We start from the raw sequence: 18,820 nt of genomic DNA, 5'->3' as shown, positions 1-18,820 counted from the left end.
AAGAATGAATATATTACTACGCTTCAACGACGGTACAAATGGAAGCAAACCCAGCGAAATTTAGCACCTGATGACCTTGTTGTTAAAGAAGATAACCTTCCTCCTACAAAATTGCGACTTGGTAGAATCATTAAAGTGTTTATGGGTAAAGATTCCAGAGTTCGCGTAGACGAAATTCGCAAGCAGAACGGAATCATTGTTCGCCCACTGGTCAAAACTTTGCATCCTCCCAAATTGTTAATTTGCTTTCCCTATGCTCACACCTTTAATAACATCTTACGTTTTCAGCAACACGTCTTCCCTCCCAAAATGTCGCATGTGTCATGAGAGACATTTTATCCGCTCATGCCCTAAATTCCACAAAACGATTGTTATTCAACGAAGAAGCGATGCTAAGCAAAAGGGATTTTGCTTTAACTGCTTATGCACTGCTCATAAAAGAGAATTCTGTCCCAGCAGGAAGACATGCGTGGTGTGTGGCAAATCACACCACACAATGCTTCATCTGGACACACATCCATCCAAAACAACTGTTCCCGAAAGAAGGTCCATGTCCCCAAGCGTGAGCCCGGAACCAGAGACTTCTCCTAACAAGGGAAGAAAAGATCAACCAAATCGTTCACTTCCAAATCATCGGGCTCTGCAACATCTAAAGAACGTCGACCAAATCCGACCAAGCCCAAGTCGAATGTCAGTGATCGCCTGAGCTTTCGATCAAAAATTCATGTGTTCTCACCCACAGCATTGGCCAAAGTTTTAACTGCCGACGGGTGCGACCAGGTTCGCATAATTCTGAACTCAGAGGCAAGACATAGTGTCATTTCCATCAAACTTGTCGAACGGCTAAACCTTAAAAATCACTCAATCGTTCCATGACCAATCTGTAAAAATACAGATAACCGGAGAAGTCCGTAAGCAGCTTGAAATCTCTTCCCCCGAATCAACCAACGACAAAGGGCTTCAAGAACAAGAGAAAAGTCAAACCATTCACCCTACCAACGCTGGATGGAGTGGCCCTAAAGCTCTCCCAAGAGGCCAAGTACCTTGGCATTATCCTGGACCACCAACTAACGTGGAAAAGGAATGTCGAGGAACGTGCCAAGAGAGGACTTATAGCCCTATATTCTTGCAAGAACTCTATTGGTAAGAGTTGGGGTTTGAAACCACAGGTCATACACTGGATTTTTACGGCCATAGTTCGCCCCATTATGACTTATGGTTCATTGGTATGGTGGAATGCACTGAGTAAGACATCCCTTCTCCGTAAGATTAATGTCGTTCAAAGAGCGGCATCTCTCCTAATTACCGGTGCCATGAAAAGCACTCCACAGGCTGCTCTCAATGTATTACTGGATCTTCATTCGATGAATCTCGTGGTACAGGAGTTGGCAGCAAAGAGTGCTCTCCGACTCAAGGAGTTAAATTCATGGCGTAACTTCGAATACGGCCATGCTGCTATCTTACGACAATCTGGACTATCAGTGGGTTTGGAGGTAATCAGTGACTATATATCACCACAATTACACTTCGACGACATTGAAGTTCGGATACCTGACAGAGAAGCCTGGACCCACAACTCCCTACCTCTACCCGGTATAGAGATTTATACCGACGGATCCAAGATGGATAAGGGAGCAGGAGCGGGCGTCTACAGCGATACCCTCAACTTACGGATCTCGTACAAGCTAAGCGAAAATTGTAGCGTCTTCCAAGCCGAAATCCTTGCGGTCACGAAAGCAGCAGAATTGATTAAAAACATGGAAGGGGATATAGCCGGACCAGTGACTATCTATGTGGATAGCCAAGCGGCCCTAAAATCACTTAGATCCCATTCAATCAAATCTGCTGCAGTCTTGCACTGCAGGAAAGCTTTGGAGGCCCTACGATCAATCGTTACCTTGTGCTGGGTCCCGGGGCATTGCGACATCGAGGGAAATGAAAAGGCGGATGAACTGGCACGTCGCGGATCTGAGTCAAACGACATCGAAATCGATAACTCAATCAGGCCACCCCTGTGTCACTTCATGCGGCTCCTAGAACAAACATACAGGGAGAAGGCTGGTCAGATTTGGAATAGCGAACCTGGCTGCAAGGTATCAAAGGCAATCTGGCCCAACCTCTCCAAACGGAAGACCACTTCCCTACTCTCTATGAGAAAACCCGACCTAAAACTAATGATTGGAGTTATCACGGGACACTGCAGGATAAGATCAATGACCTGCAAATGGGATAGAGATGACCCCACGGACTACTGCAGATTATGCGAAGACGAAGAAGAAACAGAGACGATTGAGCACTTATTATGCCGTTGTCCAATGCTCAGGACCAGGAGAATTCAAACAATGGGTGAACATACGTTATCATCTCTGACAACATTCTGCCAAGCCGAGCCGACAACACTGCTTCTTCTCGCCAAGGGTCTGAAGTGGCTTCAACATGAACAAACTACAGCATCTTAATACGGCAAACCTCCTTACTCGCTCTCTCTCTTTACAAATAATTTCTCAATCCGTAGCACTTACTTAATCATTCTCAACTATCTTCTAATTTACTTAATTATTCCTTTTTCTTACTTCTAAACTCGATACATCCTATGCTATTATTTCTTTTCTTTTCTCCTACCCTTACTATAGGATGAACACAATGGACCATAAGGTCTCCGAGTGGAGTGGCTGTCCAACACGACAGCTGCGCGTCCTTTAACCTAACCTAACCTACCTTTCAGCAAAAGTTGAAAGTTGAACTATGTTCAACAACTAGTTATTAAGTATCTGAATATAATGCATTATCATTTGAATTTATAATCCACATTAACAGAATTGTATTAGAACTGTTAATAGGGTAACTATACACCAATGAGCATTCACTCATTTAACAAGTCTTCAATCTAATTCCATTTGTTTCTTTTTTTTGTACTTTGTACAAACCAAAATTTCTGAAAAAAAAAAAACAAAATGTTTTTACTTGTCGCATAGAAGACGAATCGAAAACAGTCTAATAAAACCCTGCTGAAATTTGAAGACACAACCTCATTTTTTATTAAAACAATCATCCGCTTAAATACAATTAAGGAGTTGCCACCGCAAAACGCTTAAGACGATTTACAGTCCACTCCAGGCCAACCCCGCAATTGTACAACTATCGTCCATCAAGCGTGGATTTTTTAAGAATATTTTTTTTCAAGGACTATCATCCATAAGGCATGGATTTTTTAAGAAAAATTTTTTTCAAGGACTATCATCCATAAAGAGTGGATTTTTTTAAGAATATTTCTTTCAAGGATTTTTTAAGAAAATTTTTTTTCAAGGACTATCATCCATAAAGCGTAGATTTTTTAAGAATATTCTTTCAAGGACTATCATCCATAAAGCGTGGATTTTTTAAGAATCTTTTTTTCAAGTACTATCATCCATAAAGCATGGATTTTTTAAGAATATTTTTTCAAGGACTATCATCCATAAAGCGTGGATTTTTTAAGAATATTTCTTTCAAGGACTATCATCCATAAAGCGTGGATTTTTTAAGAATATTTTTTTCAAGGACTATCATCCATAAAGCGTGGATTTTTTAAGAATATTTTTTTCAAGGACTATCATCCATAAAGCGTGGATTTTTTAAGAATATTTTTTTCAAGGACTATCATCCATAAAGCGTGGATTTTTTAAGAATATTTTTTTCAAAGACTATCATCCATAAATCGTGGATTTTTTAAGAATATTTTTTTCAAGGACTATCATCCATAAAGCATGGATTTTTTAAGAATATTTTTTTCAAGAACTATCATCCATAAAGCGTGGATTTTTTAAGAATATTTTTTTTCAATGACTATCATCCATAAAGCGTGGATTTTTTAAGAATATTTTTTTCAAGGACTATCATCCATAAAGCGTGGATTTTTTAAGAATATTTTTTTCAAGGACTATCATCCATAAAGCGTGGTTTTTTTAAGAATATTTTTTTCAAGGACTATCATCCATAAAGCGTGGATTTTTTAAGAATATTTTTTTCAAGGACTATCATCCATAAAGCGTGGATTTTTTAAGAATCTCTTTTTCAAAGACTATTATCCATAAAGTATGGATTTTTTAAGAATATTTTTTTCAAAGAATATAACCCATAAAGCTTGGTTTTTTTAAGAATATTTTTTTCAAGGGCTATCATCCCTAAATCGTGGATTTTTTAAGAATATTTTTTAATTACTATCATCCATAAAGCGTGGATTTTTTAAGAATATTTTTTTCAAGGACTATCATCCATAAAGCGAGGATTTTTTAAGAATATTTTTTTCAAGGACTATCATCCATAAAGCGTGGATTTTTTAAGAATCTCTTTTTCAAAGACTATTATCCATAAAGTATGGATTTTTTAAGAATATTTTTTTCAAAGAATATAACCCATAAACCTTGGTTTTTTTAAGAATATTTTTTTCAAGGGCTATCATCCCTAAATCGTGGATTTTTTAAGAATATTTTTTAATTACTATCATCCATAAAGCGTGGATTTTTTAAGAATATTTTTTTCAAGGACTATCATCCATAAAGCGAGGATTTTTTAAGAATATTTTTTTCAAGGACTATCATCCATAAAGCGTGGTTTTTTTAAGAATATTTTTTTCAAGGACTATCATCCATAAAGCGTGGATTTTTTAAGAATATTTTTTTCAAGGACTATCATCCATAAAGCGTGGATTTTTTAAGAATATTTTTTTCAAGGATTATCATCCATAAAGCGTGGATTTTTTAAGAATATTTTTTTCAAGGACTATCATCCATAAAGCGTGGATTTTTTAAGAATCTTTTTTTCAAAGACTATCATCCATAAAGCATGGATTTTTTAAGAATATTTTTTTCAAGGAATATAACCCATAAAGCTTGGTTTTTTTAAGAATATTTTTTTCAAGGACTATCATCCCTAAATCGTGGATTTTTTAAGAATATTTTTTTCAAGGACTATAATCCATAAAGCGTGGATTTTTTAAGAATATTTTTTTCAAGGACTATCATCCATAAAGCATGGATTTTTTAAGAATACTTTTTTCAAGGACTATCATCCATAAAGCGTGGATTTTTTAAGAATATTTTTTTCAAGGACTATCATCCATAAAGCGTGGATTTTTTAAGAATATTTTTTTCAAGGACTATCATCCATAAAGCGTGGATTTTTTAAGAATATTTTTTCAAGGACTATCATCCATAAAGCGTGGATTTTTTAAGAATATTTTTTTCAAGGACTATCATCCATAAAGCGTGGATTTTTTAAGAATATTTTTTTCAAGGACTATCATCCATAAAGCGTGGATTTTTTAAGAATATTTTTTTCAAGGACTATCATCCATAAAGCGTGGATTTTTTAAGAATATTTTTTTCAAGGACTATCATCCATAAAGCTTGGATTTTTTAAGAATATTTTTTTCAAGGACTATCATCCATAAAGCGTGGATTTTTTAAGAATATTTTTTTCAAGGACTATCATCCATAAAGCTTGGATTTTTTAAGAATATTTTTTTCAAGGACTATCATCCATAAAGCTTGGATTTTTTAAGAATATTTTTTTCAAGGACTATCATCCATAAAGCTTGGATTTTTTAAGAATATTTTTTTCAAGGAATATCATCCATAATCCATAGTAATCCGCTCTTTATGCAGTACCTGTTTGGACCTCATGGTGAGATTCTTCATAATTAAATTGAAATCTTAGATGTTTGCATGAAGTATCTTCCTAATCTACAGAGAGAAGTCAGACGTTGCTAGAGAGATCATCTACAGTCGCACGAATTTCTAATGGACACGAATTGACGACAACAAACATCTGTTCCGTATGTGGCGCAGGTCAACACGCCACACTAACGAATCAAACCCATCCGTTCAGCAGGATTGAAAACATTAAAAAACATTCCTCGGTGAGAAAACCCCTCAGCGCTTATTGACCCTCAATTCTTATGTTTTTTTATTATTGTAAAACTTTTCTACAATTGTAGATCCTCCATCATTTAGCTAAATACAGAATTGGGCGGCAGGTCCACTTGTCTTTTAAGGCATGTTCTTGGGAAATAGTTTTTAAGCCACTCAACTCGGATCGTTCCCATGCGTAGATCCGATTGTCGTGGAACACTTTAAATACTGGGGTAGTCTTTGATAAGCATTAACTGACCCATCCTGGGGTTGTTATAAGGTTATGTTTGGTTTAAAGATGCGCAGCCATCTCGTCCCTTCTGGGATGTTTGTGGAACAATGTTGTTAGCAATCTAAAAGTATAGGTTGTTGATGGTATAAAAATGTGAAGATGATGGTGTTGTTAGATCGTGATGAAGAACAGATCTTTATCTGTGATAAGGAAACATTGGTAGCGACGTTCCGTCTTCCTTCCTCTCTCTCCGGGTTGCAACGCGCTGTGTCCATTCTATTCTGGATCACCTTCATAGGGAGACAAGAATGCTATTAATCAGAGAACATAATGTCCTGCTGGTATCTTATCTTATTCACCTCCCAGACACATCCGTAAGGACTTTCGGCGCTATCGTGAAAACATCCAAGATGTCATACCATCGAACGTTAACCGATTGTCGATAGCGATCTGCATAAAAACCACGTATAAACAGGCGATCTCCGAAGTCATCAAATGGCTATAGCCTATAGATGTTCCTTTACGTGCAAGAATCTTCAAGTTTTACCAATTTTTATTCGAAAAGTGTACCTTTACTCTCCTTTCTGCTTTCAAAGCCCTCGCGGTGTTTCATATTCTTTCAATTGCCCTTCCAACCCAACAAATCTGCGTTCCACAGATTTGTGGTCAAACCCAATTCGGTTGGCGCAGTTTCTCCGGGTACCTATATCCAACTTTACGCCTCATTGAACCAGAATTAATGTTCCACTATTCTATTTATATTCCACTGTTCTATTTCAACTTCCAAGCTATATCAATATGTGTGTTCGTTTACTCAAAATTTGTACAAATTGTTACTGGATGTTGTTCGTTTACTCTACAGTACAATGCAAAAGACCTTAGCAGATTACAAGAAGTTACTGAACTTGTACAAATTTGTACAAATTGTTGAGTAAACGAACACACCTAATTTGATGTTGTCTTTCCTATCCTGAAAATTTATGTATAGCAATAAACCCATAGTGGCGCCATGTTCATAAATTCTATTCGATTATCTGGTAATTTCTAATTAGATCAATAAACTATATAAGACCTATAAATGCATATCTCTTCCTATTGGGATTACTTCCCCATTTTCTTTTTGTTTACTTTGACAATGCCGAATCCGCCGAATGTGTTACAAATGAATCATTGCTTCAGACACAGACTGAATACAGACCTATCAATAATTCCAAGTAAAGCTCTTGTGTTTGTGTTCTTTAGATTCTCTTTTGCCATTTAAATTAAATGTGACAAAGAAAAAATCATGAAAAGGAAATCTTCAACCAGAAAGGGCACGAAAAGATTAACAAAATCATTCTTAGGAAATGAGGTCAATGTATGTGCAATTTTGCGAAATTAATGTTGTCCGATGTAGACATGCCGATAGAGACATAAGAAGTCCCAGTTAACCATAACCAATAGAAACCAAGAAAAAACACCATTCCATTTTAGCAAATTAGCAATTAGCGCACTTAGCCTGTATCCTCAACGATCCGCTTGAAGATTCCTTAAGTAAAGGTAGGAATTTGTTTCCACATATCAGACCATGTAATTATCGATATTTCCAAGCAAATATCATATTTTCCAAACAAGATGGACCGCACAGACTTACCAAGTTTTTCTTCGTCAGCAAGGTCTAAATTGTTGTCCATGTTTTCCAGCTTCTTGTTATCTGGAAGCGTTAATTTCACAAAGCGTATATCTTTTAAGTTTTTCTTTATAATTATCTTTATTTTTCACTCGGTTTTATTATTTTTTCACAATTTATTTATTCGATTTTATTAATTTGTTGTTTCGTTTTCTTTTCTTTGTTATTTCATCCTCCCATCAACACCATTTTTTGATTGGCATCATTATTTATTCTGACGTTCGCCAATGTCAAATCAGCTGTTTTATTTTTTGAAGTTGTCATTCTTCTTTTGTTTAGAAAGAGGAAGAAGAGAAATGTGATAAAATGAATTTTGTGGAGAGCAAATTGTTTACAAAACAGCCGGCATTTGATTGTGAATCTACCATATTTGATTGTGAATGTCCCATATGACAATCAAACAAATTAATGTCCCTATGACCATTGTGAATGTCTCGAAATGTAATTGTGAAATAAAAAACATATGTTCTTCGATAATTGCTGGTTATCGTTTTATCGATTAAAACCGAGAAGTCATAGTTATTGGAACGTAACTTTTTTCATTTGTTAAACGAAATTTACACATTCGTTTATTATCATGGTAAACGAATCATTAATGCCTCGGTGCATAATAAGCATTTCTGACATAATTATAAAAAAAGCATGGAGGAATAAGAAGGAGTTAACAATAATCGGGCCATTTACCACACCAAACGTCAAAATTTGTTCACAATAACACATCACTTTGAATTGCTTGTTTACCTTTTGTATGTAAATTTATTCACAATAATGAATTTGACAACTAGTGTGATAATCAGCTGTTTTTGCCGTTGTACCTGTATTATTGTGCCATGAATAAAAGAATAAAGAGAAATAGCGCAACATCATTCGAAATTGGTTCGACCTTCTTTTATATTTATATTATGGCCCTGTTCCTTTACGTGCAAGAATCTTCAAGTTTTGCCACTTTTTACTCGGAAAGCGTTCCTTTATTTCTAACACCATACAATTCATATGTGAGCAGTTTACAACTTTTACTACTTTTGCCGGTTTTACCATTTTCAAAAGTAAAGGAACAGACCATATGTCAAAAATGAAGCAAGGCAAGAACTCCTCGCCGTCTGGCTTCTTATTATCATTACGATGGACTACTCTCTTGATAGTAACATGGCGTTATACCTTGGTTAGACTATGCCTGGTTCAGCAAATTCAGTCGGTTTAAGATGTCATTTTCATACAATATTGGTCTGTTCCAGCACTGCAAGAATCTACTAATTTTTACTATTTTTGCGATAACATAAAGGAAAAAATGTTATCGTAGTAAAAAGTAATAGCTTCTTGCAGCTTCTGGAACAGAGCATATATGTCATATTAATCGAGATAATGTACTTAATCATCGTATAAGTGCATAGTCTAAACCAATTTTTACTATACTTAATTTACAACAACTACCGTTACGTTTACCACAACTTTACGTTTACGTGTAGTTACACCGATAATCGATAACCACACCTACGTCATTTATTTTGCACACATTTTTCTGCAGAAGCAATCTATTAAATTTATAATTAAAAAATAAATTAAATAGTATATGAGACATAAACAAAAAAATAATCAGTACAAAATGAACAATTGACCCAAAAAGAGATTTACGTCGAGTTTTAAAAGGTTGACAAAGAAGTTTAAATACTTTAAGAAAATTTACGCCAAACTGCAAGGAGCATAGAAAGGATTAAAAAAGGTTTGTTTACATAATTTACCTCTAAGGAAGGATTTTAATTTTTGTTTCCCAATTTTAGCTTTACCATGGACATACCAGTACATCCCCTTACCCATAATCCCACCATGGCTTGGAAAGAAATTTCCAAAACTCAACGTGTCATAAAAGTCACCATGAAACCCCCACAAACTGGAGTGGCCTTTAATAAGGCCCGCGTTGTTTGTATGAGCGATACCCATTCACTGACGCCCTATATGAAATTTGATATTCCTGATGGTGATATCTTCATACATGCTGGTGATTTTACAAAGTGTGGTCACATAGATGAAGTGGTGGAGTTTAATCAATGGATTGGTTCGCTACCGCATAAACATAAAATTGTTATAGCGGGAAATCATGAGCTGAGTTTTGATCAGACATTTACGCATCCTTTTCAAAATAAAAATAATTCGGAGAGGTGAGTCAGTGAGTTTCACATTGCAAATATGTAATGACACTGATAAGTCTTAACTATTTGCGGTCTACCCAACTACCCACATTTAATGAAACTAAAAATTGTTGATTGCCTTTTACAGAACTAAACACACTGGCATGTCGATACTCGATGACTTGCCCACCTTGGGCAATACCAAAGAAAACATTGCTGACGCTGTACAAACACCAAATATTCGTGATGTCCTCACAAATTGTACATATATCGAAGATGAATTACTTGAGATATGGGGTATACGCATCTATGGCAGTCCTTGGCAACCGGAATTTTGTAAATGGGCCTTTAATGTGCCTCGAGGACTACCATGCCTTGAGAAATGGAATAAAATACCTGCTGATATTGATATTCTTATAACACATACCCCACCTGTAGGTCATGGTGATCTATGCTGTTCGGGTGTACGAGCCGGATGTGTTGAATTGCTGACCACCATACAGAAACGTGTTAAACCAAAATATCATGTTTTTGGACATATACATGAAGGTTATGGTATTACCTCTGATGGACGTGTAATATATGTGAATGCCTCAACATGCGATATCAACTATTTACCAAATAATCCGCCAATAGTTTTTGATGTAACACTACCACCTGGTATGCGTAAAGATGATTAGACCAAGTATTTCTTAAGGGAGAGGAAAGAGTGAGAGACATTCATGTAATCGAACAAAATGTGTGTTTTCTAGTTCATTTTTTAAGTTTTTTATTAGGTTTTTTATTTGTATATATATTTTTTGTATATACAAATTTTTATTTTTAAACTTATGTTTGTAGATATTATTGCCAGATTTATATTTTTGTACAAAACTTTATACATGTGTTTTTTTATTTTTAACATAATATTATAAATAAATATTTTTATTTTTTAACAAATTTTAGTTTTTTTTTTTGTAGTTTCCAAGGAAGATAAGTGTTAAATGTTTCGTATTACAGTGATGATCAGTGTTTTTATCCAATTTTTCATGCGTATTTTGGCGCACACAGTCTTAGTCGAAACCTCAATCTTCTATATGTATGTATATAAAAAAGAAATATGTTAGGTTAGGTTAGGTTAGGTTTAGGATGCGCAGCTGCCGTGTCGGCAGCCACTCCACTCGGAGACCTTAAGGTCCATTGTGATCATCCTGACTATTGTGTTGTAAGTGGTGATGATTTGAAGGGGTTGTAAGTCGTCTATGAATGAAATAATTGCGGATCCGGCTATATGGTGATGTGTGCAAGTAAATGGTGATGATGTGGAGTAGAAGTGTGATGTTGTGCTTTTTGCCTGCAGATGGTGATACATGATGATGATGAAGTGTGCTGTATGGGAGAAGATGGTGTATTATGTTGGAAAAACGGGAAAGGAGGGAGGTGGAGAGTGATGAGACGAGAGAGAGAGAAATAAAAAGAATGAGTGATTGTAGAGGGGAATAAAAAGAATGAGTGATTGTAGAGGAAATTACCAGATTTAGAAGAGGATTGATTTTAAAAGGAGTATATATAAGACTACTCGGAGCCTATGTTGATCTGCCCCAGAGCCAATTTAAGCTCTTGCAGTAAACTAACAGGACTGTAGGGTCAATGGTGGAGAAGAAAGAGAGAGATTCAATCACATGCGCACCAAAAAGTTTATGTCTTTTGACCATTAGTCTAGGACACCTACACAGAAGGTGCTCGATTGTCTCAGTCTCCTCCTCATCCTCGCATAACCTACAATACTCAATGTTGTTGTCATCCCACTTACAAGTCATAGATCTTATTCGGCAATGGCCAGTTATGACCCCTGTAACGATTCTGATTTCTGACTTGCAAAGTGAAAGAAGGGACGCAGTTCTACGCCCTGAGATTGCCGGCCAGATTGACTTAGATACCCTGCATCTAGGTGTGTCTTGCCAAATTCTTACGGTTTTCTCTGCGTAGAGCTGCCTGAGTTTGCCGAGGAAGTAGCAGAGCGGTGGCTTTACACAGTCCTCTACCCGTAGGTCCGAGGATTGGGAGCCACGCCTCGCCAATTCATCAGCTATCTCATTACCCTCAACATCACAATGCCCTGGTACCCAACAAAAATTGACGTTCAAATTGCTTGTTTTAAGAAGAGACCTGCAGTTTTGAACAATCCTAGATTTGATGGTGCAAGATCCAAGCGCCTTCAAGGCAGCTTGGCTGTCCACGTAAATGGTTGCTGTTATATCTGCATTGTGTGTCATTTCTGCTAGTAGCTCTAAAGCTTTTAAAACAGCAAAAACCTCGGCCTGAAAGACACTGCAGTCGTCGCTAAGTTTATATGAGCGGCTAATATTCAACTTGTTATATATGTAATTTCGATATTGACATCACTTTTATTTTATCTGTCAGATGGCAACTCTATTCTTTTTTTTACATTCTTTATTTTTTACTAGTTAGTTCTAAGTTTACTCTTGCAACTTGTACATCGCAATCCTTCTTAATGAAATAATAATAAACTGAATTAAATTAAATCTCCAGACTTTGAGTATATAAAATTGGTGTCAGAAGTGGACAGACATTATGAACCAGGAGCAGATGAATGCAGTTTTTGCTTCATTGGCGGATGCAATTCGTACGGCTGTGACGGAGGCGGTGCAAACATCGCGGCCGCAGTCTGTGACGTCAGACGACATAAATGCAACGAGACCACCACGTTTTGCAATAAGCGAATACAAAAGCGCAGATGGCTCAACAGTTAGAGACTATTTCGACAGATTCGATTGGGCGTTGAAATTGAGCAAGATTGCGCAAGAAGATTATCATAATTATGCGCGTGTACACATGGGTGCCGAGCTAAATACAGCTCTCAAAATTCTAATTAGTCCCAAGAAGCCAGAAGAAATGAAATACGAAGAAATCAAAACAACACTGATCAATCATTTCGACGGAAGGAGAAATATTTATGCGGAAAGTTTTAGATTTCGACAGATACGGCAGGACGTGGGGGAGTCTTTGGCAAATTTTTCATTGCGCTTGAAGCAAGCAGCGGCATCGTGTGAGTATGGGGCATTCCTGGATAGGATGCTGATAGAGCAAATGATATTCGGGGTTGAATCTCGCAATATTTGTGACGAGATTATTGCCAAGCAACCAAAGAGTTTTGCGGAGGCATATGAGTGTGCCACGGCAAGGGAGTTAACTCAAGTATCAGCGACGGTAGTAAATACAAGCGAGAATATTACGACAGAACCTACATGCAAATTGGGATTTATACCTGTAAAGACGAAAAATGGTGTCAAGCAGAAGGCGAATAAAACGGCAGAGGTGAGATGTTATGGTTGCGGTGGTCGACACGTACGGAAGGATTGTAAATTCAAGAATGCAAAGTGTTTTACATGCGGCAAGCCAGGCCACATAAGTAAAATGTGCAAGTCAAGCACAAAACAGATAGATGAGTCGGTGTCGTCAGATGAGAGCGAGGAAGCACATACGTATCAGGTGGCAGCAGTCAAAACGAAAGGGCCATTCGATCGGAAAATGATCACAATGAAAATAGACGGCCAGGAAGTGGATATGGAACTGGATACTGGTGCTCCATGCAGTATTATTAGCTTGAAGAATTTAAAAAATATTAAGCAGACACCAGTGTTAAAAAAATCTGACCGGCGATTCTCGAGTTATACAGGGCACAAGATTACGTGCGTCGGACGGACCGTTGTGAATGTGTCTTTAGGCAGAACCAGTCGTAGGCTGAACTTATATGTAGTGGATGGAGAATTTGACACGTTGTGTGGTCGTGAGTGGATCGCACATTTTGTTCGAGAAATAAATTTTGCAGAATTATTTCATGACCCTACAGAGACACCAGTGGGGACGGAGTTGTCAGCAGTGGCAGGAGAGAAGGTAGCCTCCGTATCAGTAAGAAAACCTATTCTGTCTGAACATCAACAGCAACGACTACAACTGATATTAGCCAAACATGAAGATATATTCAGTGATGTCGCGGGTAAGTTCAAAGGTCCACCTATTAAAGTGCAGTTAAAGCAAGATTCTACTCCAAAATTTGCAAGACCCCGAGAAATACCATTCGCATTACGGGATGCATATGCCAAAGAAATAGATGCTAAAATTGCAGCGGGTTTTTACAAAAGAGTAGAATATTCAGAATGGGCATCTACTACACATGTAGTAACGAAGAAGAATGGAGGTATACGTATCACGGGTAACTACAAACCAACCGTAAATCCACAGATGGTAATAGACGAACATCCCATTCCGAAAGCGGAGGATATTTTCAACAGGATGAAAGGCTCGACCGTGTTTGCCCATTTGGACATTACTGACGCATATTCACACTTGGTCCTTGACGACGAATTTGCCAATGTCCTGACGCTGAATACTCCAACACACGGACTTATACGCCCAACTCGTGCAGTTTATGGAGCTGCTAACATTCCGGCCATCTGGCAAAGGACAATGGAAACGGCTATACAGGGTATTCCTAATATTCTTAACTTTTTTGACGATATCCTGGTATTCGCAAGAGACGTAGATGAACTTTTGAAAGTTCTTGAGATTGCTTTATCCAAATTGAAGGAATTTGGATTTAAGTTAAATAAGAAAAAATGCGTGTTTTTGACGTCATCGATTGAATTTTTGGGTCACAAAATTGACGCCAAAGGAATTCATAAATCCAACAAGCACATTGAAGCAATTATGCATGCGGCAAAACCAAGTACGTTGGAGGAATTACAACTATTTTTAGGAAAGGCGTCGTATTATTCGAATTTCATACCAAAACTGTCTACGCTAGAAAGACCTCTTCGAGATGTTTTGAAAAAAGGTATGTTCTATTGGAATAAAAATACAGATACAGCATATACAAAAATAAAGCAAATGTTGATATCGCCACAAGTGCTGATGCCGTATGATCCAGCATTGCCTCTTCTTCTTGCAACGGACGCCAGCAAAACGGGACTGGGAGCTGTTCTGTCACACCGTCTGCCTAATGGACAGGAACGTCCAATTGCTTACGCGAGCCGCACCATGAACGCGACGGAGCAACGATATTCGCAAATTGATAAAGAGGCGCTGGCCATAGTGTGGGCCGTCCAAAAGTTTTTTAAGTACTTGTATGCCCGTCATTGGACTCTGATTACTGACCACAAACCGCTGGTACAAATTCTCCATCCGAGTAAGACGCTGCCTGTTTTATGCATATCCCGTATGGCAAACTACGCCGACTTCCTTTCTAATTTTGATTTTGAGGTGGTCCACAAAACTTCGAAAGAAAACATTAATGCCGATTATTTGTCTCGAGTAACACCATCAAACAAAGTGAACAAGCTCGGTCTTCGTCAGGCCACAGCTTACGATTTTGATGAATTCGACAGTTTCATGATTCGTCAAATTAATCAATTACCAGTAACTGCCGAACGAATTGCGCAGGAAACGAGAAAGGATCCACATCTTGGTAAGATTGTAAAATTATTGGAAAGTGGACAGTGTTTGTCAAAAGCTGGTTACAAGTCACCAGAAATGAACTACAAATTATCATCTGGGTGTTTAACGTTCGAACACCGGATCGTGATCCCTCCTAGATTTCGGGGCGATTTAATGAAAGATTTGCATGGTGCCCATCTAGGAATGGTTAAGATGAAAGGCATAGCCCGGTCCTTTATATACTGGCCCGGCATCGACAAAGACATTGAGGGTACTGCGAGGGAATGCGAGCGATGTGCAAAATATGCAAATGTTCCGAAGAAGTGCACAGATCACCATTGGGAGTACCCCAAGGCTCCGTGGGAGCGAGTCCACATAGACTATGCGGGACCCTTTGAGGGAATGATGTTACTCATTATTAGTGATGCATTCTCTAAATGGTTGGAGGTAAAGGTTACCAAATCAATGAACGCAGCTGCAACCATAACATTGCTTGATGAAGTGTTTGCTACATATGGAGTGCCATCAATATTGGTTTCGGACAATGGAACAAATTTTTCTTCTGCAGAATTCAAGAATTTTATACAACGAATTGGCGTGAAGTATCACAAATTTACTGCCCCTTACCACCCAGCAACTAACGGCCAAGCAGAGCGAAGTGTCCAAACTGTGAAGAATGCATTAAAGGCTATGTGTACAACGAAAATGACTCTGAAGGAGAATTTAAACGAATTCCTGAGGCAGTACAGAAATGCACCCCATTCTACGACAGGTCAGTCTCCAGCACAGTTGTTTTTAGGACGCCAACTACGAACACGTCTGGATCTAGTGCGGCCAGAAGAAACTAATAGTAAAGTGACAGCCAAACAATACCTGAAGAACAGCTGTAAGTACAGAGAACTGGAAAGGAATCAAATTGTGTACTTTCTTTCCGGAAATCCACGCATCAACAAATGGCTTAAAGGCAAGGTGACTAAACGTCTGGGAGATGTCCACTATGAAATTTTGTTCCAGGGGAAGTATTATAGGAGACATATCGATCAAGTTCGGGGTACAGACCAGCATGATGTTAGTGCTTGCGGTCGCCACACACTAGTCAACAGTAAGAAAAACTTGGCGAGTCGACTATATAGCAACGGAGCTGTATCGAGCAATGTCACCGACGAACGACAAGAAACTGGAGTCGAACAACAGGATGAGAACGTGGAGACTGCTAGTCCAGAGATTGGCCTAGAGCAGACCGAACATTTTGCAACTCCATCTGTCTCAACACAGGCTTATGAGGATACCCTAGCTTCTTCGTCATCCACTCCGTTTCTAGGATTCACTGAACCATCGCCATCAAATGTGGAGGAACGGGGTCAAGGTTTGCGGCGCTCGACAAGGGTTCGAAGACCAAGAGTCTTATTCTCTCCTTAGAGGGGAAAGATGTTATATATGTAATTTCGATATTGACATCACTTTTATTTTATCTGTCAGATGGCAACTCTATTCTTTTTTTTACATTCTTTATTTTTTACTAGTTAGTTCTAAGTTTACTCTTGCAACTTGTACATCGCAATCCTTCTTAATGAAATAATAATAAACTGAATTAAATTAAATCTCCAGACTTTGAGTATATAAAACAACTCTTCACAGTACACACCAGCTCCCGTACCATCTTCCATTTTTGAACCATCGGTAAAAATGGGTAGACGCTCGGGCAGTGGTCTGTCCTGTTCCCAAGCACTTCTGTCAGGGATAAACACGTTCACTTTGTGAAAGTCCAGGAATGGTGAAATATAGTCAGTATCACCCCCTCTGTCACATAGTCCAATCTGGCTGTTTATCCGTTTCAGAATACTAGCATGTCCAAGCTCTGACCAACGCCACTGATTTATCTCCTTAAGCCTCAAGGCACTCCTGGATGCTTGGTACTGTGTCAGAATGTCCAGTGTTTGGAAATTCAGAACAGCATTCAGGGCTGCCTGAGGGGTGCTTTTTGCTGCCCCAGTTATGAGAACTGATGCAGCCCGTTGCACTGAAGATATCCTAGACAGGTTGGCGTTAATGTTCAGGGCTTGCCACCAGACAAGACATCCATAGGTCAGAATGGGGCAGACCACTGCCCTATACAGCCAATGTATTACATGTGGCCTTAAGCCCCAGCTCTTACCTATGGAGTTCTTGCAAGAATAAAGTGCAATTAGACCCCTCTTAGTACGCTCCTCCGTGTTCCTTTTCCATTTTAACCGATGATCAAGGATCACTCCCAGGTATTTCGCCTCAGTAGAGAGGGTCAATCGCACCCCATCTAGCGTAGGTGGTGTGAATTCATTTATTTTCCTCTTCTTGGTGAATAGTACCAACTCTGTCTTTGCTGGGTTCACACCAAGACCATTGTTGTATGCCCAGCGTGAGAGTTTGACCAGAGCACCTTGCATAAGCTCAGACAGTGTAGATAAATATTTCCCACTTATTAGGATTACTACATCATCTGCATATGCAACTACCCGAGTTCCTAGTCTTTCAAATTCCTTAAGTATCCCGTTAACCACCAGAAGCCAAAGTAGGGGAGATAGAACTCCCCCCTGTGGAGTGCCTCTGGTGACCGACTTCCTAACGGAACTCTTCCCAATACTTGAATTTATAAGCCTACTTTCCAGCATGCTATCAATCCAATTAGTAAGGATAGAGGGGACACCCAGTGACTCTAGAGCAGAATGAATGGATTCGAGTTTCACGTTATTAAAGGCACCTTCGATATCTAGGAAGGCAGCTAGGGTGGAACTCGAACCATCCAGATTCTTTTCTATACAACTCACAACGTTATGCAGCGCTGTTTCTGTCGATTTCCCCTTGGTATAAGCATGTTGTGAACTGCTTATGATGTCATCATTCATGTGTGATCTAATTTCCAAGTCTAGTAACCTTTCCAAAGTTTTTAGAAGAAAGGAAGAAAGGCTTATCGGCCTATAGTCCTTAGGTAACGAATGACTTGGCTTCCCTGCTTTGGGAATGTAGGTCACAGTTACCTCTTTCCATAGTGCCGGTATGTGCGAAAGTAGAATGCAGGCCCTAAAGATCCTTCGCAGTATGGTAACCAAACTAGTCGGTGCATTCTGAAGCATCGCTGGAATTATACCATCAGGTCCAGGAGACTTGTAGGGCTGAAAAGTACTAATCGCCCATGAAACTCTGTGATCACTTATTAGCTCGTCAACAAGGACCGAATCCTCCAAGGTGTAAGTCCTGCTCAAAGCCACCCTATGCGGGCCCGGATTGGCATCCTTACACCCTGGGAAGTGGGTCTCTGCTAACAGGTCAAGAGTCTCCGAAGCGGAGTTAGTCCAGGTACCGTCGTTTCGCATAATGCTCCCAATGGGTTTGGGGTCCTTTGAGATCACCTTGCGGAACCTCGCTGCTGCACTAACCTCCTCTACGGCCTCGCTAAAGTTTATCCATGAGTTTCTTTTGGCCTTCCTAA

General features: G+C 38.6%; 2 protein-coding genes across 11 annotated transcripts in view; one reads left to right on the top strand and one right to left on the bottom strand.

Moving 5' to 3' along the window:
• The window catches only part of fry (microtubule binding protein furry), a 522,947-nt gene extending 514,740 nt beyond the window's left edge, over positions 1 to 8,207 (bottom strand). For 5 of the 10 annotated variants that reach the window (XM_073983048.1, XM_073983059.1, XM_073983061.1 and 2 more), the window contains exon 1: positions 7,757 to 8,207. In XM_073983048.1, coding sequence (XP_073839149.1) covers positions 7,757 to 7,796 — 40 coding nt within the window. In that variant the 5' untranslated portion in view covers positions 7,797 to 8,207. The remainder of the gene's footprint in view (positions 1 to 7,756) is intronic. The other 5 variants (XM_073983047.1, XM_073983057.1, XM_073983058.1 and 2 more) reach the window with 1 other exon arrangement.
• A 1,049-nt stretch (positions 8,208 to 9,256) lies between these two features.
• LOC141402207 (UPF0046 protein C25E10.12) lies at positions 9,257 to 10,857 on the top strand. Its single transcript, XM_073983046.1, has 3 exons — positions 9,257 to 9,512; positions 9,571 to 9,948; positions 10,067 to 10,857. Exons 2-3 carry the CDS (start codon positions 9,578 to 9,580, stop codon positions 10,596 to 10,598), a joined length of 903 nt encoding a protein of 300 aa, XP_073839147.1. The 5' UTR covers positions 9,257 to 9,512; positions 9,571 to 9,577; the 3' UTR covers positions 10,599 to 10,857.
• Positions 10,858 to 18,820: the final 7,963 nt, after the last annotated feature.

This window comes from Musca autumnalis, unplaced genomic scaffold (genome assembly GCF_047663935.1).
Source record: "Musca autumnalis isolate F117 unplaced genomic scaffold, ASM4766393v1 scaffold_4, whole genome shotgun sequence".
In the NCBI taxonomy this organism is placed as follows: Eukaryota; Metazoa; Arthropoda; class Insecta; order Diptera; family Muscidae; genus Musca; species Musca autumnalis.
This window is presented reverse-complemented; position numbering and strand designations above follow the sequence as displayed.

Excerpts from the sequence above, each read along its gene's own strand:
- LOC141402207 (XM_073983046.1), top strand. The coding sequence starts at position 9,578 with ATGGACATACCAGTACATCCCCTTACCCATAATCCCACCATGGCTTGG. Across the intron at positions 9,949-10,066 it reads AATAAAAATAATTCGGAGAG|AACTAAACACACTGGCATGT; the intron begins GTGAGTCAGTGA and ends TGCCTTTTACAG.